This window comes from Manacus candei, unplaced genomic scaffold (genome assembly GCF_025592945.1).
Source record: "Manacus candei isolate 608988 ecotype Guabito, Panama unplaced genomic scaffold, ASM2559294v1 h1tg000100l, whole genome shotgun sequence".
In the NCBI taxonomy this organism is placed as follows: domain Eukaryota; kingdom Metazoa; phylum Chordata; class Aves; order Passeriformes; family Pipridae; genus Manacus; species Manacus candei.
In genome coordinates, this window is record NW_026138148.1 from 318,109 (window position 1) to 341,339 (window position 23,231).

Sequence of the window (23,231 nt, forward strand, 5' to 3'; positions counted from 1 at the left end):
ATGCAAAGTCTGAGCAGCCCTGGGAAAAGGGGGAGAAAAAGGCAAAGTGTGTTCTCCTGTCTTCAGTTTTCTTGGGGTGACACTGGAAAAGGGCCTTTTCCCAACATTCCAGGGGTTTCTTTAGCAGCTGACAATGCCTGAGTTTGAAAGGTCTGCATGTGGGTAGGTTTGGATGGGATATTGGGAAGGAATTCTTGGCTGGGAGGGCAGGGGGGGCCTGGAATGAATTTCCCAGAGAAGCTGTGGCTGCCCCTGGATCCCTGGAAGTGTCCAAGGCCAGGTTGGAGCAACCTGGGACAGTGGAAGGTGTCCAGGGGGGTTGGAACTGAATGATCTTTAAGGTCCCTTCCAACCCAACCCACTCTGGGAATCTTTGCATCCATAAGTCCGGGTGAAATTGTGGATCGTGCCAACAAATCCTTCAGATTCCAAGAACCTTCAGGAGCTAAAGATGCTTTCAAAATCCTGAGATATCCAACCCTCATCTCCAGCACCACTGGACTGGGGGAGCTCTGATGCTGCTGATGCATCAGCTTGGCTTTCATCCCTCTTTTTTATTAAGGGAAGAGAATTCCCTCACCAAAGCAGGAGCACAACAAGAGCACCAGAGCTGGAATCACTCAGGCAGCTGTTAAAAAAAAAATATATATATACAAAAGAGGAAAATCGGGGGTTTAATAAGTGAATTCCCTTCCTCTGGGCGGGCAGGGAGAGCTCCCAGTGCTCCTTTGCTCCTGCATCCCCCTCTCTCCAAGCCTGGCTCGAGGAGCAGCCGAGCTCTGTAAGTGACACCGGGCTAATTAATTAATTAATGACTCCCCGGCGTCGCCTCCGCGGCTGCTGGGATAGAGAGGGAGGCAGGAAAAAAAAGGGCTGGGACAGCCGGAGCTGCTGCTGCTGGGAAATGCTGAGCTGTGCTCCGAGCTGAGTCCTTCATAACCCTGCCCTGCCTCGGGCTCAGCCCTGGAAAAATCCTGGGAAGAGAAGATGGCGTGGGATCCAGGCTGGCAGCATCTTCCCTCCTGGGTGGGATCCTCCTCCCTCGTCCTGTCCTGCTCCCGAGCTGCCCTGGCACAGTTAATCGAGGTAAGGAGGCTTTTCCCGGGGCTTGGGATGCTCCAGGAATGTGGGGTTTTCTTTTCCCAGGGCTTGGGATGCTCCAGGATTGTTGGGTTTTCTTTTCCCGGGGCTCAGGATGCTCCAGGAATGTGGGGTTTTCTTTTCCCGGGGCTTGGGATGCTCCAGGAATGTGGGGGTTGGCTTTTCCCGGGGCTTGGGATGCTCCAGGAATGTGAGGTTTTCTTTCCCCGGGGCTTGGGATGCTCCAGGAATGTGGGGGTTTTCTTTTCCCGGGGCTCAGGATGCTCCAGGAATGTGGGGTTTTCTTTTCCCAGGGCTTGGGATGCTCCAGGAATGTGGGAGTTTTCTTTTCCCGGGGCTTGGGATGCTCCAGGAATTTGGGGTTTTCTTTTCCCAGGGCTTGGGATGCTCCAGGAATGTGGGGGTTTTTCCAGGCGGGATGGGTAGGGTGGATGGATGGATGGATGGATGGATGCACAGCAGGGGATTTAAGGTGGCTCTAAAGGGGTTGGAGGTTCTTTGGGAGGCCCAAAAAACTGGGAAGAAGGAGCTTTGGAAGGGTTTTTTAGCCCGGTTGCAACAAGTGGCACATGTCAGGGATCAGGGGGAGCCGGGAAAGACCAGGACTGATCCCGGTCATAAAGACCAGGAATGATCCCAGTGATCCCACCCCTGGATGCACCTGCCCCAGGGAAACGTTTGGGGGCATTTTCCTCCTTCTTCCCTTCCCTCATTCCCTCTGGTTCTGCACAAGCAGGAACTTTGGAGGTGAAATTCCTGCCCCAGCTCAGCTCCAGGGCTTTTCCCTGAGGATGACTGTGCACTCCCAGGGCCCCAGCTCCCTGGGGAAAGGGTGGCATGGAGGGGAAAAGCAGCTTCACAAGCCCTGCCAGGAGGGAGAATCCTGCTTGGAAAAACAGCCCTCCAGAATTCCAGCTGCTGACAGTTTTGCAGCCCAACCCTCTGCTCGTGTCACTTTAAAGTGAGTTAATTCCAGATTTTCCAACAAATTCCTATTTAATTGGGCCATAAGATCCCCAGCAAGGCAGGCAGGGACCTCAAACTCCTTCCCAAACTGCTGGAAACGTTATTCCCAGTTTTTCCTGGGCTGTTCAGCCTCTCTCAAGGTGACAAGTGAGGCAGAACTTTCTCTTACTGAGCACATTTCCCAAAATATGCTTCACTGAGCCTGTGCAGATGCAGCATCCACCCACCAGGATGTTCCCTTTCCTTGCATCCCAGACACACATTTTGCAGGAACTGTCCTTGTGCCGAAGCCAAACAAAGAGAGGCCCCCAAACTGCCAGAATTGTTATAAACCAGGTGTCATTTTAGGGCCTGGTTTTTACTAAAACCAGCCTTTCTTGATCTGAGGCTCTGCAAGGGCTTTGTCCTATAAATAATGAGATAATTTGGTTGTCCTGAATAATTCAATTTATGCTGAGCCAGTCCACCAGAGCAAAGGGGCTGGACATCAAAACATTTCACTCAGCTAAGGAAAAAAAAAAAAAATAACCCAAAAAGGAGAAGTAAAGAAAGAAGATTTTTTTTTTTTTTTTAATGGTGTTCAAGTGTTTGCAAATTCATTTCCACCTGGGAGAGAAGAGGCAAGAAAAGCCTCTGAATATTGAATTTAATTGCCTTGGTAAAAAGCTTTTTCTCTCCTGGGAGAATTGTTGGTCCCCTGGGTTGGAAGTTTAGCCGGGCAAGGATTAGGGAGTTCTCCTGGCACTGGGTGAATCTGGAAATAAAATCATGGAATTCCAGCATGGTTTGGGTTGGGAAGGACCTTAAAGACCCAGGTCCAGCCCAGGGACACTTTCCACTAGCCCAGGTTGCTCCAACCTGGCCTTGGACACTTCCAGGGATGGAGCAACCAGAGCTTCTCTGGGAAAAAATCCATTCCAGTCCCTCCCAGCCAAGAATTCCTTCCCAATATCCCACCCAAACCTACCCATATGCAGACCTTTCAAACTCAGGCATTGTCAGCTGCTAAAGAAACCCCTGGAATGTTGGGAAAAGGCCCTTTTCCAGTGTCACCCCAAGAAAACTGAAGACAGGAGAACACACTTTGCCTTTTTCTCCCCCTTTTCCCTGGGCTGCTCAGACCTTGCATCCAGCTCCCAGAAAATACCCCCCATTCCATGGAATTCCTGTGGCTTTCCACCTTCCCACACATTCCTGCCAGGATAACTGATGCCTTTTAGGAAGCAGGGAGCTCCCCCAGGGCAGGAGGGCTGAGGAGGCAGCAGTTTGTAACATCCCTGCTCACCTCCAACGTGCCCAAGGGACGCTCTGGAAACATCCCTGGAAACAGGGAGGGAGGAAAATCCACATTTCCAGCACCTCTAGTATGGAATTCTCTCCTTCTAAAGGTCAGTGGAACCCTCATCACTCCTTGTCTTCATCCCTCTTTTGGGGCAGGGCTGAAAATCCCAGAGCTGAAAACCAGAGCTGAGAAAATCCCAAGATTATTTGGGATGATCCTTCAGGTCCCTTCCAACCCCAACCATTCCATGGTTCCACTCCATAATTTATCCCACTTAAATTCACTCATTATGACCTTTTTCCCCCCTATTTATTGACCTGGGAAGGAAACCCAGATCCATTCTTTATTAGAATTCCCCATTTGCACTCGGTGACCTTGGAGGACTTTCCAACCTCAGGGATTCTGGGATCATTCCTGTGTTTCCAGCGTTGCATTTGGACCCTGCCAGGGTTGGGATGCTCTCACCAGAGACATTTTTCCCTCCTGGATGGGTGTCCCTTGCTGGATTCTCGTTCTCCTGCTTAGAAGGAAAGGCAGGGAAAGAACATTTCTCTGCCTTTATTTAAATCTCCACCTTCCTGAGCCATCCCTGGCTTTTGGATGTGGAACCAAATGCAATTAGGGATAAATATTGTTAATTGTTCAGGGAAACACCAACACCAATCAAGCCTAATTAGAAGGGCCATTAAAAAAACAAAAGACCTCAAAAAGTGGTGCCTTTTACTCTTTTTCTTCTCTGCTGCTTAAATAAAACTCCTGCATCCAACAACTCCCTCCTTTTCCACTGGGAATGATCCCTCTGTTCCCCCCCTCAGCACCACTGACAGGTCCCACCTGCCTGAAGGGAATCAGAAGGGAGCAATAGTGATATTTTTAATTATTTGGGTGGTAGGAGAACCAATGTCAAACTGTTCTGACCTAAAAATGCCACTTGCCTGGGAAGGACTGAATGGTTTGGGATTTAGATGTTTTGCAGCCCTGAGTTTCCAAGCTCAGGGCAGATCCAGCTCCTTATGGAATAGTTTTTTAACCTCCCAGCCCTTTTTTGGGCACTTGGAGAAGCAGAAGAAAGACTAGGATATCAAAATAATCCAACCTTGACTCTGATTTTAGTTCCCCCATCCCCTAAAACAGTCCTACGGGGTTGGAAACCCAAAATAAGGGGCAGCAACAGGCCCCCAACCCCTGCCAGGGAGCCACTTGATCCCTGGGACACCCCAAAAATCCTCTGCCCTGCTCCCAGTCCCGGAGATCAAGCACAGACCTGGATCCAGGGCAGGATTTATTTGCTCTAAATCAAGAATCTGGAAACTGGATCCCCAAATCTGAGCTGGGCACTGCAGGCTCTGCTTCGACTCCCTGAAATAATCATTGATTTATTATTTATTATTTATTATCAGCTCTGGAGATGTTTCCTCAGTGAATAAGCTTAAGGAAGTGTCCCTTTCCCACAGAAAAAAAGCCTGGAGTAACTAGGTCAGGCTTAACTACTTGCACCAGGCATTTTGAAGCCCCTAAGTCGGGGATAAATGGATTTTCTTCAGGGGGGAGAGGTTTAACTTGAGGGTTAAGACCCCAAAATATGCAATTTTGGCCTCAGCCAAGTGCTCTGGGTGCTCCAGCCTCCAGCCCTGCCAGGGAAACCCCAACAACAGGCACGGAATTCCAGGATGGTTTGGGTTGGAAGGACCTTAAAGCTCATCCCATTCCAACCTTTGGCCTCAATATTTCTCCCTGGCATTGGTTTCCCTTCCCTAAAATTGGGGATCTAACCTTGTTTTGGGCACTGTGTTATATTCCAGCTGTTTTCCAGCTGCTGCCACAGAGGGTGCAGCTCTTCCACCCACATTCCCTGGAATATTCAGCAATCCCTACATCATTTTCTCATCTACATTTCAGTCCAGGCTCCTAAGCCAGGATTTTCTCTTTTCTGCAAACACAACTAAACCCTGTTTTTTAGCCCAGAGCCTCCTCATTATTCCTTAAATTCTGCTCCATTCCAGTTCCTCCTGGAGTCCCAACTTTCTCCCATCCCTATGGACACTGGTGGCAACATTGCCCTGAGGTTGATCCCAGGTGTGTTTGCAGCTTTTCCTTTGCTATATTCCCATTTTCTTGCCTTCCAAAGCCTTTCCCTGTTGAATTATCCCCTGAAAGCTGCCAGTGCTGCTTCTTCCCTGAATTTTCCATGTTCCCAACAGCCTCCTTCACCTAAGGATGACTCCCTGAAGCCTGAGACCCTCTGCAGAAGACTTCCCTCCTTCCTCCAGTCCTCTGGAATCTTCTGTTCAGTGCAACTGCTTTGCATGGATAAAGCAATGTCCACATTCCACTCCTGGACCACATTCCATCCCCTTTGATGGAATTCTGGGTTTTTTTTCCACTTCTGGATCACATTCCATCCCCTCTGATGGAACTCTGGGTGGTTTTTCCCTCCGTCTTCCACTCCTGGACCACATTCCATCCCCTTTGATGGATCTTTGATGGATCTCTGGGTGTTTATTCCCCTCCATCCTCCACTCCTGGACCACATTCCATCCCCTTGATGGAATTCTGGGTGGTTTTTCCCTCCATCTTCCACTCCTGGACCACATTTCATCACCTTTGGTGGAACTCTGGGTGGTTTTTTCCCTCCATGTTCCACTTCTGGACCACATTCCAACACACTTGATGGAATTCTGGGTGGGTTTTCCCTTCATTTTCTACTCTTGGACCACATTCCATCACCTTTGATGGAACTCTAGGTGGTTTTTCCCCTCCATTCTCCACTCTGGGACCACATTCCATCCCCTTTGATAGAACTCTGGGAGGTTTTTCCCTCCATGTTCCACTTCTGGACCAGATTCCAACCCCTTTGATGGAACACTGGGTGGTTTTTCACTCCATCTTCTACTCTTGGACCACATTCCATCACCTCTGATGGAATTCTGGGTGGTTTTTCCCTCCATCTTCCACTCTGGGATCACATTCCATTCCCTGGAACTCTGGGTGGTTTTTCCCCTCCATTCTCCACTCTTGGACCACATTCCATCCCCTTTAATGGGATTCTGGGTGTTTTTTCCCCCCATCTTCCAATCCTGGATCACATTCCATCCTCTCTGATGGAACACTGGGTGTTTTTTCCCTCCTTCCTCCACTTCTGGACCACATTCCATCCCCTGGAACTCTGAATGTTTTTTCCCTCCATCTTCCAATCCTGGACCACATTCCATCCCCTTTAATGGAATTCTGAGTGTTTTTTCCCTCCATCTCCACTCCTGAACCACATTCCATCCCCTCTGATGGAACTCTGGGTGATTTTTCCCTCCGTCTTCCACTCTTGGACCAAATTCCATGACCTTTGTTGGAATTCTGGGTGGTTTTTTCCCTTCCCTGCATAAGGATCACCTTATCCCAGTTTCCTTTCCCTTCCTCACTCCTTATCCCTTTATCCCAATCCAACCATTCCCTTCTCTTGGCATTCACTGCCGAGCCCAAATCAGCGACTCCAAACCCTGACATTTATTCCCAGGCACAAATCAACAGCTCCAGGTCTTGCCCTTCATTCCCAAGCACAAACCAGCACTTCCAAGTTCCTGAAGCTCCTAAGAATTCCTTCCATTAGGATGGAGATTTTTTTTTTTTAGGATATTTTACTCCAAAAGGAGCAGCAGAAATTTCAACCTTGTTGTTTCTTCCCTCCTGTTGGAGGTTCTGCTGTTCCTCCCCTCCCAACAATTCCTTCAGAATTCCATAATCTGGCAACTGCTCCAATCATTATCCATCCTGCTTCCACAGTGATCCAGAGGCTCAGACTGTCCTGCTGTTGCCCCACAATTGCTGGAGATCCAATGTCAGCACATCCCTTCCCATTTGGTTTTATTCCCATCCTTTTATTCCCATTCCCAACCTTTTACTAGTCCAAGAGTTTTCTCATCATTCCTTCACGTCTCAGACTGGAGAATATTTAAATATCAAAGGAATTCCCACTACACAGAGCGATTAAGTTTGGAAAGTCATTCCTGGAGCACTTCCAGGGATGGGAATTCCACCCCTTCCCACTACCAATATCTGTCTCCCTTTCCCAGTTGTCCATCAGAGACAAGTCTGGAAGGAAAGATCCATCCTTTGGGCAACTGAGCTCCACAAAACGACCCAAATAAATCAAAATTATTTATATTTATCCTCTGGGTCGGATTGAGGCTTCCCCATGCTGGGATCAGGAGTAAGGAAAGCTGATCCAAGGCAGGGAGGAAATTTAGATCTCCGGGGTCAAGACATGAATTAAACAGAATTTTCTGACCCTCAAACCGTGCCCTGATCCCTCCTCCTGGGGCTTTGTCCGCTGCAGCTTCTCCAATTCCAGTTCCAATTCCAATTCCAGTTCCGATTCCAATTCCAATTCCAACTACAATTCCAGTTCCAATTCCAATTCCAACTACAATTCCAATTCCAGTTCCTATTCCAATTCCAGTTCCAATTCCAATTCCAGTTCCAATTCCAATTCCGATTCCAATTCCAATTCCAACTACAATTCCAGTTCCAATTCCAATTCCAACTACAATTCCAATTCTAATTCTAATTCCAATTCCAGTTCCAATTCCAATTCCAGTTCCAATTCCAATTCCAATTCCAATTCCAATTCCAATTCCGATTCCAATTCCAATTCCAACTACAATTCCAATTCTAATTCTAATTCCAATTCCAGTTCCAATTCCAATTCCCGTTCCAGTTCCAATTCCAATTCCAATTCCAATTCCAATTCCAATTCCGATTCCGATTCCAATTCCGATTCCAATTCCAATTCCAACTACAATTCCAATTCCAGTTCCAATTCCAATTCCAACTACAATTCCAATTCCAATTCCAATTCCAATTCCAATTCCAATTCCAATTCCGATTCCAATTCCAATTCCGATTCCAATTCCAATTCCAACTACAATTCCAATTCCAATTCCAGCTACAATTCCAATTCCAATTCCAGTTCCTATTCCAATTCCAATTCCAATTCCAATTCCCATTCCAATTCCAGTTCCTATTCCAATTCCAATTCCAATTCCAATTCCCATTCCCATTCCCATTCCAATTCCAATTCTTTGTTGCTGGAGAAATCCAAATAAATCCCACATTTTAAAAGGGGGATCTTTCGGTGCCAGATCCCACAAATTCCCCCCTCTTTGGCCATCCCAGGTGCCTCTACAAGCTCTCACCACTCTGGCCACGCTTCCTTTCCTCCCTTAGTTACAATTCCGGTTTTTAATCCAGCGAAAAGGGCAACACCCCAAATTCCAATGGGATGCTGGTTGATTCCAAGAAAAGAAGAGGAAGAGCCAGGCTCAGGCAGCTCTGATGGATTCCGAGCAGGATCTCCTGGGAGCCAAAGCACTGCAGACACTGCAGGACTCATCCTGCATTAGGGAGAGACTGAAATATGGTTTGTGTTGCCCGGAGAGAAGTAATTGGAGAGCAGCTCCAGCTCGGATTCGCTCCGGGATATCCGTTACAGGCTGGAAGAGCGCTTGGATGGGCTGGCACAGGAAGGGCACAGCAGGGAATCAGATGGTTAATAGGATTTTTTTTTTTTAGAAATGAAGTGTTTTCAGCTTTTAGCAGCTTTTTACAAGGAGCGACAGGATGAAGGGAATGGCTTCCCACTGCCAGAGGGCAGGGAGAGATGGGATTTGGGAAGGAATTCCTGGCTGGGAGGGAGGGGAGGGCCTGGCATGGGTTGTGAGAGGAGGAAGAAAAATATGCAGGAAAAATGTAAGACAAAATGTAAGACAAAATCTGTAAGAAAAATCTAAAAGGATGTGTAAGAAAAGTCTAGGGAAAATATGGAAAAAATATATAAGAAATAGGTAAGAAAAATTGTAAGAAATGTATAGGAAAAGTATGTAAAAAATATAAGAAATATATAAGAAAAATATGTAAAGAATATAAGAAATATATAGGAAAAATATGTAAAAACTATAAGAAATATGTAGGAAAAAATATGTAAAAATATAAGAAATATATAGGAAAAATATGTAAAAAATATAAGAAATATATAAGAAAAACTATGTTAAAAATATAAGAAATATATAGGAAAAACTATGTAAAAATAGAAGAAATATATAGAAAAAAATGTAAAAAAATAAGAAATATGTAAGAAAAAAGTAAAAATATAAGAAATATATAAGAAAAATTTGTAAAAAATATAAGAAATATATAGGAAAAATATGTAAAAATAGAAGAAATATATAAGAAAAATGTGTAAAAATATAAGAAATGTATAGGAAAAATATGTAAAGAATATAAGAAATATATAAGAAAAAATATGTAAAAATATATAAGAAAATTTGTAATAAATATATAAGAAAAATGTGTAAAAAATATAAGAAATGTATAGGAAAAATATGTAAAGAATATAAGAAATATATAAGAAAAATATGTAAAAATATATAAGAAAATTTATAATAAATATATAAGAAAAATATGTAAAAATATAAGAAAGAGATAAGAAAAAGATAAGAAATATATAAGAAAAACATGTAAAAACTATAAGAAATATATAAGAAAAATATGTAACAAATATAAGAAATATATAGGAAAAAATATGTAATATAAGAAAGAGATAAGAAAAATATGTTAAAAATATGAGAAATAGATAAGAAAAATTGTAAGAAATAGATAAAAAAAGTATGTAAAAACATAAGAAATAGATAAGAAAAAATATAAGAAATGGATAAGAAAAATATAAGAAATGGATAAGAAAAATATGTAAAAATATAAGAAATATATACAAAAATTATAAGAAATATATAAGAAATAAATAAGAAAAATATGTAAGAAAAATATGTAAGAAAAATATAAGAAAAATATATTAAAAATTGAGAAAAATATGAGAAAAATATATTAAAAAAAAGAAAAATATGAGAAAAATATATTAAAAATAAGAAAAAATATGAGAAAAATATATAAAAAATAAGAAAAAATATGAGAAAGAATATATTAAAAAATAAGAAAAATATGAGAAAAATATATTAAAAAATAAGAAAAAATATGAGGAAAAAATATAAGGAAAAAATAAAAATATAAGGAAAAAATAGGAGAAATTGCCTCCTGAGCCACAGAAATGAGCTCTTCAGAAAAAGCTGGCACTTTGAGAACAGCAAAAAGATTTCCTTTGTGAGCATGAAAATTCCCTCTGTCCCTCTCTCCCAGGCCACCACGGAGCCCCCCAAGAAGAAGCCGGACCCCGTGACCTCGGAGACCGTCGTGATCTGGGGGCTCAGGCTCTGGATGGTGGTGGGGATCTTTGCCCTCTTTGTCCTGGCAGTCAGTAAGTCCTCGTTCCCTGGGGAATTAGGGCAGCATTTGCTCCTGGAGGGCTCCAGGGGATCTCGGAGGTCACTGTGGGGCTCTTTGGGACATCCCAGGGATGCACACGAGGGGATTCCGGAGCTGGAGAGCTGGGATCCAAGGCAGGAAGGAAATTTAGATCTCTGGGGTCAAGACATTAATTAAGCAGAATTTTCTGACCCTCAAACCGTGCCCTGATCCCTCCTCCTGGGGCTTTGTCTGCTGCAGCTTCTCCAATTCCAGTTCCAATTCCAATTCCAATTCCAATTCCAATTCCAATTCCAATTCCAATTCCAATTCCAGTTCCAATTCCAATTCCAATTCCAGTTCCAATTCCAATTCCAATTCCAATTCCAATTCCAATTCCAGTTTCAATTCCAATTCCAGTTCCAATTCCAATTCCAGTTCCAATTCCAATTCCAATTCCAATTCCAATTCCAATTCCAGTTCCAATTCCAGTTCCAATTCCAATTACAATTCTTTGTTGCTGGAGAAGTCCAAATAAATCCCACATTTTAAAAGGGGGATCTTTTGGTGCCAGATCCCACAAATTCCTCCCTCTTTGGTCATCCCAGGTGCCTCTACAAGCTCTCACCACTCTGGCCACGCTTCCTTTCCTCCCTTAGTAGCAATTCCGGTTTTTAATCCAGTCCCTGTGCAGTGGGAAAAGGGAGACGCCCCAAATTCCAATGGGATGCTGGTTGATTCCAAGAAGAGAACAGGAAGAGGTGGGCTCAGACAGATCTGATGGATTCTGAGCAGGATCTCCTGGGAGCCAAAGGGGAGGTTTAGGTTGGACATTAGGAAGAATTTCTTTGCAGAGAGGGTGCTCAGCCATTGGAATGGGCTGCCCAGGGAAGTGGGGGATTCTCCATCCCTGGAGGTGTTTAAGGACAGACTGGATGTGGCATCAGTGCCATGGGCTGGGAACCACGGCGGGGTTGGATCAAGGGTTGGACTGGATGATCTCGGAGGTCCCTTCCAACCCAGCTGATTCCATGATTCTATGATTCTATGATTCCATGATTCCATGATTCCATGATTCCATGATTCCATGATTCTATGATTCCATGATTCTCTGATTCCGTCCTCCAGCGCAGCTCCCCTGGAATGTTGCAGTGGTCTCATCATTCCCAGCTCGCAGGAGGAACCAAGTTGTTTCTTTCTTATTTTTCCTTTTTTCTTTTTTTTTTTTTTTAATTTTTATTGTTTTAAACATACTGTTGATGAGAGAAATTAGGGATAAAAATCCTAATTAACATGGCCACGGGCATATTTGGTTTAATCCCACACCCCTCTTTTTGTGGATTTTTGAGTGTGCTCTTCATTTACTTCAATTAGGAACCAAAATATTTTAGTTTCGCCGAAGTGGGAATAAACTCAAAGCCCTTATTTCAGTCCAAACATCTCAATATTTATGGTGGAAAATCGGGTTTAACATTTGCTCTGTTGCTGATAGAATTTTTTTTGGGGGGGAAGCTGTTTCTCAGCTCCTGCAGCCTGAGAAATATTGGATTTGATTATTACGAAGACATAAAATAATGAAAAGCATGAAAATAATGAAAATGTGCTAAAATCCAAAAAGGAACAAGCCTCTTCGTTATTTTCCAAGTCAAGGGTTTTTAATATGTATCGAAGAACAAAAATATATCACATAAATATATTCATATATAAATATAAATAACTCTTATTATCATAGAGAGCAAAAAATTGACTCTTTTAAGAAGGGGGAAAAAGTGATTTGTGGAAGTCAAACAGCAAAGAAATCCACAGCATGGTATTAAAAGAAAGAAAAAAAAAGGTGTATTGTGCAGTTCATGGGAGGTGCTGATTATGACAAACTCATGGATTATTAACACAGAAAAGCTGAGAAAATGGAGAGAATTGAACATTCCTCCATTGCATTTTGTCTCACAGGATGTTTCTTCTGCTGCTTTATTGTGGTTTGACGGAGGAGAAACCACTGAATTTTTTAAATAAAATATAACAATTATTATTTTACAGAGTAGAATTTTCTAACTTTAGCTATGAATATATAAAGTTGTTTTTTATATATACCATGTGAATATATAAAATTGCAGTGAGGTGACAGGCCAGATCTGCAACCCCTCTGCAGTTTGGGAACGATCGCGGTGCCCGCGTCGTTGGCAAACGAGGGCTTTTTGCTTCCTGATCCTCAAAACAAAAACACCTTAGAGAGTTATCTCCTGCCTTTTAGACCTCCAGCATCAAAGGAACGACCTGATTAATCCCAAGGCTCCTGTTTCCTCGTTTCCCTTCCCAGTTATCACCCTGTGCTGCATCTTCAAGTGCCGGATCCCGCGCACCAAGAAGGAGATCGAGGCGCGCTACGCCCAGCGCCAGGCGGCCAAGAACTACGCCGACAAGCTGGACACTGTGCCACCCCTCAACGAGCTCACCGAGATCCCTGGAGGTACCTGCTGTGCCCACACCCTCCCCAGACCCGCCTCCTCCCCCGGGGGTGGTGTCTGAGAATGTTGGAAAAGACCTCCAAGGTCATCAAGTCCAGCTTTTGAGGGAATCCCACCTTTAAGCCATAGTTTGAAGCGCCACATCCACCTGTTTTTTGGACACCTCCTCCTCAGGGATGAGGTTTCTGAGAAGGTCCTCAGAGGTTTCTGAGAAACCTCCTTGGTTTCTGAGAAGGTCCTGCCTTGGTGGGGGTCATTGTAGGTGCCACTGTTGAGATAAACCTTTCTTGTGTGAGGACAGACCCCTCCCAACATTAAGCTAAACCTAAACCTGTGGCATTAAGACAAGCCTAAACCTGCACTGAATGCAAAGGTCCTCCCTTGGGGTAAGTCCCCGTGGATCCTTGGGTGCAACCATTAAACCCCTCCTATCTGCAGATAACCCCCCTCCCAACGTTAAGATCAACCTGAACCCACTGCATTTGCGACAGCAGACACAGACATTTAGATAAAAAGGGACCTCTTCATTGGAGAGTCCTTGGAAAGTCCTTGGAAATCGTAAAAAGGTTGGGAAAGACCTCCCAGATCATCAAGTCCAGCTTTTGACCAAGCCCCACCTTTAAGCCATAGTCTGAAGTGCCACATCCACCTGTTTTTTGGACACCTCCTCCCCTGGGGTTGGTTTCTGAGAAGGTCCTGCCTTGGTGGGGGTCACTGTGGGTGCCAACTGTTGGGATAAACCCACCCCAAGTGAGGACAGATCCCTCCCAACATTAAGGTAAAGCTAAACTTGTGCCATTAAGACAAGCCTAAACCTGCACTGAATGCAAAGATCCTCCCTTGGGGTAAGTCCCCGTGGATCCTTGGGTGCAACCATTAAACCCCTCCAATCTGCAAATAAACCCCCTCCCAACATAAAGACCAACCTGAACCCGCTGCATTTGTGGCAGCAGACACAGACATTTCGATAAAAGGGACCTTCTCCATTGGTACAAGTCCTTGGAAATCATAAAAAGGTTGGAAAAGACCTCCAAGATCATCAAGTCCAGCTTTTGAGTGAATCCCACCCTTAAGCCGTAGTTTGAAGTGCCACATCCACCTATTTTTGGAACACTTCCAGGGATGGGAACTCCCCCACCTCCCTTGGCAGCCTGTTCCAATGTTTAACCACTCTCCCAGGGAAGAATTTCTTCCCAACATCCATCCTGAACCTCCCCTGGTGCCACCCGAGGCCGTTTCCCTTTGTCCCACCTCGTGTTTCCTGGGAAAAGAGCCCAACCTCTTCCCTGCTAAAACCTCCTTCCAGGGAGCTGTGGAGTGCAACAAGGAATTCAGGTTTCAGTTTTCCAAGGAGAGGGGTCTGATTAATTTTAGGGCCCAGCTCTGGGGTTGGGGGATGTCAGCTGGAAAAAAAAAAAGGAGTTGCTGGAGTTCCATGTTCCCCATCCATGTTGGGATGAGCAGGAATGTTCCTGTCTGTGCTCTCTGTTGCTCTCACTCTCCTCTCCTGGTTCTGTGCCACAGGCTCTACTGAAACTCTCCTTCCTCTCTCTGGTCATGTCCAGCCCAGAGCTCTCAACTCTCTGCCTGTGCTGCAAGAAGAGGATGAGATGGCCCTGCAAGGAAATTAGGGATCTGCCTTCTCCTGCCTGTCTGTCTGTGGCTTCCCTTTTCCGCTGGGATCCGGCAGCCCTTGGACTCTCTGCTTCTCCTTTCTGCACTTTTCTCCGGTTTTAGGAGCTTTTTTTTCCCTCTCTTTCCTGTGGCTCTGCAAACCCTGTGACCTGCTGCTCCCTAAAAACTGCGAGTTTCCTTCGTTCCAAAGGTGATGTTTCCATGGATCAGGTGAAAGAACTGTAGGAGTTTAGTCCTACACCAGCAAAACGCAGAACTAAGAGTTTAACAACATGGAAAACTTGCACAAAGCTCGGGATTTCAGAGGTGTCCTGACCTCTGACCATAAATTGAGGATGGTCAGACCCCTCTCTGGAGCAGAACCCAACTGGCAGAGAGAACCCCTTGTCCACACACTTAAATTTAACCTACTCTAAAGTCCAAGGTCACCCCAAGGTGTGGTTGATTGAATCTTACCTTGTCTGAGCAATCCCACGTGGAAAATGCCCACATTTGGGGCAGGAAATCAAAGTATCCTTTAATTCACTGCCCAAAATGTCCCAATTCTGCCCCTGTAAGGACCAGCTCCCAGCAGATCCCGGGGGATGTGAAGGAACATGCCTGGAGATGGGAGAAAATCCAAATTCCCTCCTTTGCTGCCCCGTCCTCTTCCTGCTGTTACTTCTGGAAAACCAATAAATGAAGGGTGAGAACACCCAGAAGAGGCAGAGAGGATATTTGAGCAGCAAATCGGCTGTTTCACCCCAGAATGCTGAGAGATTTGGACCTCCTCTAAGCAGCCTTTCCATCCCACATGGACCCATCCATGTGCTCCATCCAAGGGCTGGATATTGGGCATGGATTTAACGAGGCCACGGGGAATTATCACAGCAGGAGCTCCTGAAAAAATGAACATGGGAAATCAATTTATTGGGCATTTATTGGGCATTTAATGGGCATTTATTGGGCATCAGCTGCACCATGAAACATCCCTGAAATCCCCTTTTATCCAGTTAAATGTTGGCCACGCTTTGGGAATTCCAGAATTACGGTCCCGGTGCAGGGTAGGAAGTTGATGGATAATATATTGCTGAGTGGCTGCTGCTATTTGATAATAATTCATGGAGTTCCTGGTCCTCTTGGACTTGGCAGATCTAAATCTTCCCAAAATGCCCTGAAGGAACCGATCCTGGAATGGGAATCACCTTTCCATAAGTATTTTATCCATATCCATGCAGGTAGATGTGGGTAAGAGAGATGTGGGGTAAGAGTGCACCAGCACTATTTATCCAGGCTTTATCCCCGTATCCCTGGTGGAAAATCAAAAGGATGGGATTCCTGAGTGGCCATGGAATGCTTTCAGGTTTGCTGGGAATGTCATCAACATATCACACTGCTGAAATAATCTCCTTTCTTGGCATTATTTCCCCCCCACTTCCCATTTGTTGGGAATATTGGAGGTGCCAACTGGCTCTCCATGCACTTTTGGGAGTGTTATATAGGACGAGCCCTTTCACTGGGAATAAATTAAATGGGTTCTTAGGGGTTCAAGTGGATAAAATGTGATATAAAATTGATTCATTTGGCTCTCCCTCCCGGCCTGGGGGAGAAGAACAAGCAGGACTTGGCCTTTGCTCTGTCCACATCCTGGGAGATCTCCAATTATTCCACCCTGAGGCTGCTCCAGCTGATATTTTGGGAGTTCACCTGGTTTCTGTCACATTTATCCAGAAAGCAGAAAATGGGATGGGTTGGTTCCTTTTTTTTTTTTTTCCTCCCCCTTTCCCTTTTTTTTTTTTTATTTTTTAATAAGAAATGCCAGGATTTCCCCTGGGATTGTAAGGAAGGGTCTGTGTTTTTCTACTCCCCTTTGGACAAACAAATTGCCAGTTCCCAAGGTCAAAGGGTGACACTTTAAAATAAAGTCCATATTAAAGGAATATTAATGTAAAAAAATCATGGAATGGCAGATTATGGAATGGTTTGTGTTGGAAGGGACCTTAAAGATCATCCATTTCCAACCCCTGCCATGGGCAGGGACACCTTCCACCAGCCCAGGTTGCTCCAACCTGGCTTTGGACACTTTTAAGGGTCCAGAGGCAGCCACAGCTTCTCTGGGAAATCCAGTCCAGTCCCTCCCCCCCTTTATAATACACAATTAATTCTTAATATCCAATCTAAATCTAATCATCAGTTCCCCAGGAGAATCCCCACTCTCAGCTGTAGGAGACACAGCCCACAGACAAAGAAATAATTTTTAAAAAGCCCCCAAAAACCCCAAATGTAAGGCAGGTTTGTCCTGAACCGCATAAGAGATGTTTCTGTTCCTCTTTGTGGAAGGAGACAACTCCAGGTCGTTATTGGGAAGTGCTTATGGATTGTGTTTTAATTTTCATGGATCAGTTCCTACCAAGAGGAGCCATTTCCTCCAATAAATCCACAAATCAGCTCTTGAAATTATTATTATTTATCCCATTATCTTCTCAAAACAAAGCCATGAAAAGCTGCCCATCAGTGAGCAACCAGGAGGAAAAAAGCCCCAGTAGAAGTGTTTTCCCTTTGTCCAAGATTTGTCCCAAACAGGGAGCAGGAATTTTGAGCTCTTCCCAGCTCTTTTCAACCCAAGTTAACTCCTTTCCTGTTTTCTTTTTTTTTTTCCCATCTTTCCAACAGCTCAGGCTGCAGAAGAAAAAAAGGAAGAAGTTCCCACTGTGTCTGGAAAAGTGGACAAGGCTCAGGGGAAGAAAGATGAATCCAAAAGCACCAAGAAGAAGGACGGGGAGAAGGAGCAGAAAGAAGGATCCAAGAAAGAAGGGAAGGATGGGGCCAAAAAGAAAGAGGGAGAAAAGGGAGAAAAGGGAGGAAAAGGAGAAAAGGGAGGGAAAGAAGAAAAGGGAGGAAAAGAAGAAAAGGGAGGAAAAGGAGAAAAGGGAGGAAAAGAAGAAAAGGGAGGAAAAGGAGAAAAGGGAGGAAAAGAAGAAAAAGGAGGAAAGGGAGAAAAGGGGGGAAAGGACACAAGTGACAAGAAACAAGGGGGTGGGAAGAAGGAATGTGAAGCAGGAAAAGCAGGAGGAGGCAGCAAAAGCAACGGGAAGGCTGCTGGGAATGCCAAGGCCCCAGCAAAGAAGAAGTGACCTCGCTGGCAGACAGGGCTGGCACTTTTTTGGGAGGGCAAATTCCTGTGGGAGGAGAGCTGGGAGAAGCCAGGACATGGTTGTCCACGTGCTCCAGCTGGTGAGTGCCACTGGATCTGGATTTATTCCCTTCTGGAGACCGAGTCACTGGTTTTGGGAACAACCCTTGGAAGCAAACTGCACCTGGAATGAGAATGAGGGCTTTGGAGAACCCTGGGAGTGAGCAGAGGGGAAGCTCTGGAGTCACAGGAGGACAAGATTCAGCTCCAATTTGTGCTCCTCGAGGACCTTCAGGACTTCCATCGGTCACAGAATCAGCTGGGTTGGAAGGGCCCTCCAAGATCATCAAGTCCAACCCTTGATCCCAACATTTCCTTGCACTCCTCACCTCCCAAACAGGCTTTGCATGGGGGGAATTTTAGGGATTGGGGAATTTCTGGAGGCTCAAACCCCAAGGATGGAGTTCTCCAAGTGGTTGCTGAGAGGTGGTTTGGGCACTTGGGAGGAAGTTTTCCTCCCTTCTCAGCTGCCTGCTGGAGGGAATACAGAAAAATCATCTCTTCCAGAAGATTTACCCACCTTTTCCTCTTTTTTTTTTTTTGCTGATGAAAGAGCCAGGGGGATAAATAAAGCTGCTGCTGCTGCAGGGAGTCCCTGCCCTCAGCTCCTCATCCCCCTGGGAAAGGCAACGAGATCCCGGTGGGATGTGATGCCTGGATGGATCCCTGGATGAATCCCTGGATTCATTTTGCTCTGAAACCAGGGATTTTGCTCCACTTTTATGTGGCTGTTATTCCTCTCACCTCCTGGGAACTTCTTTGGAGGAGTTTTCTCAGGAGCAACGTTTCTCTCCGTGTGTTTTTGTAAAAATCTCGACAATTTACGCCTTCAAATTAACAGCCAGGGGGTAATTAGCTAAAAAGCTAATTGGGGATAGCTTGCAAGGTGTTGGGATGAATAAAATTCTCCCTGTTGTCTCTGCTGGATACACCAACTCTGAGTAATCCACTGGCATGGATTGATCCATGGGATAAGGAGGGAATTCCCTCCAGTCCTTTATTCTCCTCAGGCCTCAGGAATTGGATTGATTTTAATCCAAGTGTTTTCTGTTCCCTCCGTGGTTTCACCATGGACAGAGAGTTGGTTTGTCACTGCAAAGACATTTCTCACCTGTCCCATTTTTTTCCTTGTCCCACCTTTCCTCATCCCAACTTTCCTTCCCCTTCTTTCTCTGGCAGAAAACGAACCCCAGCAAAATAAAAACATATTAATGGGGTCGTTCAGCTCATAAAAAGCCCCAAAACAGCAGAGCTCTTTAAGGGGTGGGGTAAGGCTTGAGGAGCAAGGATGGGAATGATGTTCCCAGCCACAGGAATGTTTGGGAAGAGCACCAGCAATGCCAGTTCAGTGCATGACCTGCCCTGGAAGAGGGAAATCAGGGTTGGGAATTCTGCCCCCCGTGACAGAGAAGTGCTTGGAGCCCTCACTCTCCATGACCCTCAGTGATAAATGGGAATATGGACATGGAGACATGATATTTAATCCCAAATCTCAGCCCAATCCCGATTTTCCAAAGGCTGAAGGTGAGGGGGAATTGCAGCTTCCAGGTGGAATTTTAATCCCCTCCCGAACCTGAGAGGTCTCAGGTGTGCAGTTCATGGCTCAGGACAAACCCTGGGCTGCACAGAAAACAGGGAAAAGGACTTTTATCCATCTTTTCAGCTGGAATAGAAGGGAAAACAACATTCCATCCCCTGCTTCCTGCTGTTCTGCCCCTGTTTAATCAGGAATCACGAAGCAAAGGAAGGAAAAGAGGGATTTTAACCCTGAATTCCCTGCCTGGGTGCAGGGATTGCATTCCCTGGGGATTTTTGGGAACTCCAATCCCAGGTCAAGCAGCTCTGGGATGGGATCCAGCTGGGATTTGGGTGGGGAAAAGGCTGGAATCACGTGCCATTAATTTAGGATGTGCAGAGGGAGGATGTTCCCTCAGTTTGGTGGGAGGGAAGAGGAGCAGATTTATTCCTGCTCCAAAATCTCCACGGAGGAAAATCCACTCTTTCCCTTTGGAAGTTCATTATCCCAGAGGAAAATAGTTCTTTCCCTTACCCCTCTTCCTCCCTAATAGAAACACCACCAATCTCACACTAAAAAAGTCATAAAAATCACAAATCAAATCCTGCTTTGGGATTCCTGGAGCCTTCCCTGGATTCCTTTCTGCCAAAATCTCCCAGATGGGATCACAGCAGTTTGGGGGAATTTTTTACTGACAAAAACAAAGATGTTCTGTTCAAAAAATATAGAAAATATATATATTTATTCTCTGGACACCTCCTGCCCAACAAATCCTGTCCTGGTGCCTGGATATGGAGGGAAGTAAATTAAATAAAAATCATAAAAATCAAAAATGAAATACTTCTTTGGGATTGCTGGAGCCTTTGCCAAAATCTCCCAGATGAGATCACAGAGGTTTGGGGAAATTTTTTACTGATAAAAACAAAAATGTTCTGTTAAAGAAAATATAGAAAATATATATTTATCCTCTGGAAACCTCCTGCCCAACAAATCCCGTCCTGGTGCCTGGATATGGAGGGAAGTAAATTAAATAAAAATCATGAAAATCAAAAATCAAATACTGCTTTGAGATTACTTTGCAATCCATCTGAATTCCTCCCTGCCAAAATCTCATGGATCAGATCATAGTGGTTTGGGGAAATTTTTTACTGATAAAAACAAAGGTGTTCTGTTCAAAAAAATATAGAAAATATATATTTATCTTCTGGACAAGGGTCACCTGAGGGATAAATCAAGTTGTTTCTGAGTTATCAGAGTGCCAGTGGGTGGGTGGAAAACAGGGAATGCAATAGTTGGGATTGAAGGGAAACTTCTTTCCCAATAAATCCAATCCTGGTGCCTGGATATGGAGGGAAGTAAATTAAATAAAAATCATAAAAATCAAAAATCAAATCCTACTTTGGGATTGCTGGAACTTTAAAATCCATCTGGATTCCTTCCTGCCAAATAAAACAGCAGATACAGTCAAAATGTCCCAAATGAGATCACAGAGGTTTAAGGGCATTTTTTACTGATCAAAAAAAAAGATATTCTGTTAAAAATATATATATTTATCCTCTGGGAATGGTCACCTGAGGGATAAATCAATTTATCCTCTGGGCAGGGTCACCTGAGGGATAAATGAAGTTGTTTCTGAGTTATCAGAGTGCCAGTGGGTGGGTGGAAAACTGGGAATGCATTAGCTGGGATTGAGGGAAACTTCTTTCCCAATAAATCCCATCCTGGTGCCTGAAGTGGACCCGGAGGGAAATGAATTTCCAGTCCCAAATCCAGGTGTATTTTCCCTCGGCTCGTGTGTTCCAGCGCTCAGGCCGAACCTGAAAGCCAGAAGGTGAAAAATAGACTTAAAATAGGTGTAAAATAGATGTAAAATAGGTGTAAAATAGATGTAAAATAGGTGTAAAATAGATGTAAAATAGGTGTAAGATCCCATCCCTGGAGCAGAGCATCTTTGGGATGTGATTTGGGAGCTGTTTTTTTCCACCACCAGGTGGAGAAATTGCACCGGGGGAAAAACAGAAACCCCCCAAAAAAATCCCATCCGTGGTGCTGAACCTTTTTAAAAGGAATTGTCGAGGATCGAATTGAAAACACCGATCCAGCCACAAATTCCAGGGGGGGCCAAAAGCGGGATTGAAGCCCCCGAGGCTCAGATATCCAGGTGGGAATTTCGGTGTCCTTGCTCTGTTTGGATGGAGCTGACGGTGTTTGTTTGGACGAGGAATAACTTGCAGGATCTCCTGCTGCACATATTCCATGGATTTCCACTAGAGGGGCCCGAGTTCTACCTCGGGAATATCAGGAGGCAGGATTTGGAGCTGGCTGATGCTTGTTTGTGGTGGGTGAAATTAAGCCTGGCTGTGATAACTCTTCTGCCTAAACAGGAATTTTCATGGCATTGATTTATCCACCCCAGCCAGAAGTCCTTCCATGTGTTTTTCTCACGCTTTTTAAGGAAGTAAAATTGAGTTGAGGGTGGTTTAAGTCACCCCTGATGCAAAGACATCAAGAAAAGAGTCGTTGTCTTAAGCTTAACATTGTCATAAAACTTAAACCAGCCCAATGGTTTGGTGGGAATCCAAACTCTGGATGAGCAGGACAACAGGAGGAGAGGCAAAGCTGATTTTTTAAGCTTCATTCCTGCTTTATTTGGGAAAGAAGGCCTTGGAAAAGAGCTCTTTTCTTTGTCCTTGTTTTATTTTCCCGTTATTTTCCTCCTGCTCCTTTTCCCTCCCTGGTTTTTCTTTCAGTGTTTGGTGCAAACCTCCTCAGTGCTGCTGTGCCAGGAGACACCACCCAGAGGTGCCTCCATTGCTTGGGAATGCCAGGATGGCTCCCAAAAATAAAATCTGGAGCAATTTCGGCTCTCAAGGCAAAACTTGGGTCTTTTTTTCCACCCCTTCTTTTTAATTCCTTCCTTCCCCAGGGGGACTTTAACTGGTTCTTATCGATTCCAACACACATCTAAATATCAGAATTGTTTGGGTCGTGCCTTCAGAGGGCAAATTATCCCTGCCCAGCTCCCTTGGGAAGAAACTGGGATCCCATGGAGACCCAACCAGCTCATCCCAGGGAGTGGGAGATCCCCCCTTCCACCAGGGCACACCTGGGGACCCAAACCTGAGGCAGAGCTGGGGAAAAAATGGGAGTTTTCCCTTCCAGTGGCCAAAAACTAAAAAAGGATCAACTCCCCAGTTATTTCCTGGATATGGAGCTTTTCCTCTTTATTTCCTGTCCTGGATATGGAGCTTTTCCTCTTTATTTCCTGTCCTGGAGGTGGAGTTTTCCTCTTTATTTCCTGGACTGGAGATGGAGTTTTTCTCTTTATTTCCTGACCTGGACATGGAGCTTTTCCTCCTTATTTCCTGGACTGGAGATGGAGCTTTTTAGCTTTATTTCCTGGACTGGACATGCAGCTTTTCCTCTTTATTTCCTGGGCTGGAGATGGAGATTTTCCTCTTTATTTCCTGATCTGAATATGGAGCTTTTCCTCTCTATTTCCTGAACTGGAAATGCAGTTTTTCCTCTTTAATTCCTGGACTGGATATGCAGCTTTTCCTCTTTATTTCCTGACCTTGAAATGAAGCTTTTCCTCTTTATTTCCTGGACTGAAGATGGAGTTTTCCTCTCTATTTTCTGTCCTGGAGATGGAGTTTTCCTCTTTATTTCCTGGACTGGACATGCAGCTTTTCCTCTTCATTTCTTGGACTAGAGATGGGCTTTTCCTCTTTATTTCCTGACCTGGACATGCAGCTTTTCCCTTTTATTTCCTGAACTTTTCATCTGTAGATCAGACTGGGCTTTCTC

General features: G+C 44.7%; 1 protein-coding gene across 1 annotated transcript; it reads left to right on the forward strand.

Moving 5' to 3' along the window:
- The first annotated feature begins 982 nt into the window (after positions 1 to 982).
- TMIE (transmembrane inner ear) lies at positions 983 to 17,924 on the forward strand. Its single transcript, XM_051769041.1, has 4 exons — positions 983 to 1,086; positions 10,532 to 10,649; positions 12,954 to 13,103; positions 17,389 to 17,924. Exons 1-4 carry the CDS (start codon positions 988 to 990, stop codon positions 17,847 to 17,849), a joined length of 828 nt encoding a protein of 275 aa, XP_051625001.1. The 5' UTR covers positions 983 to 987; the 3' UTR covers positions 17,850 to 17,924.
- The last annotated feature ends 5,307 nt before the right edge of the window (positions 17,925 to 23,231 follow it).

Excerpts from the sequence above, each read along its gene's own strand:
- TMIE (XM_051769041.1), top strand. The coding sequence starts at position 988 with ATGGCGTGGGATCCAGGCTGGCAGCATCTTCCCTCCTGGGTGGGATCC. Across the intron at positions 10,650-12,953 it reads CCTCTTTGTCCTGGCAGTCA|TTATCACCCTGTGCTGCATC; the intron begins GTAAGTCCTCGT and ends TTCCCTTCCCAG. Across the intron at positions 13,104-17,388 it reads GCTCACCGAGATCCCTGGAG|CTCAGGCTGCAGAAGAAAAA; the intron begins GTACCTGCTGTG and ends TCTTTCCAACAG.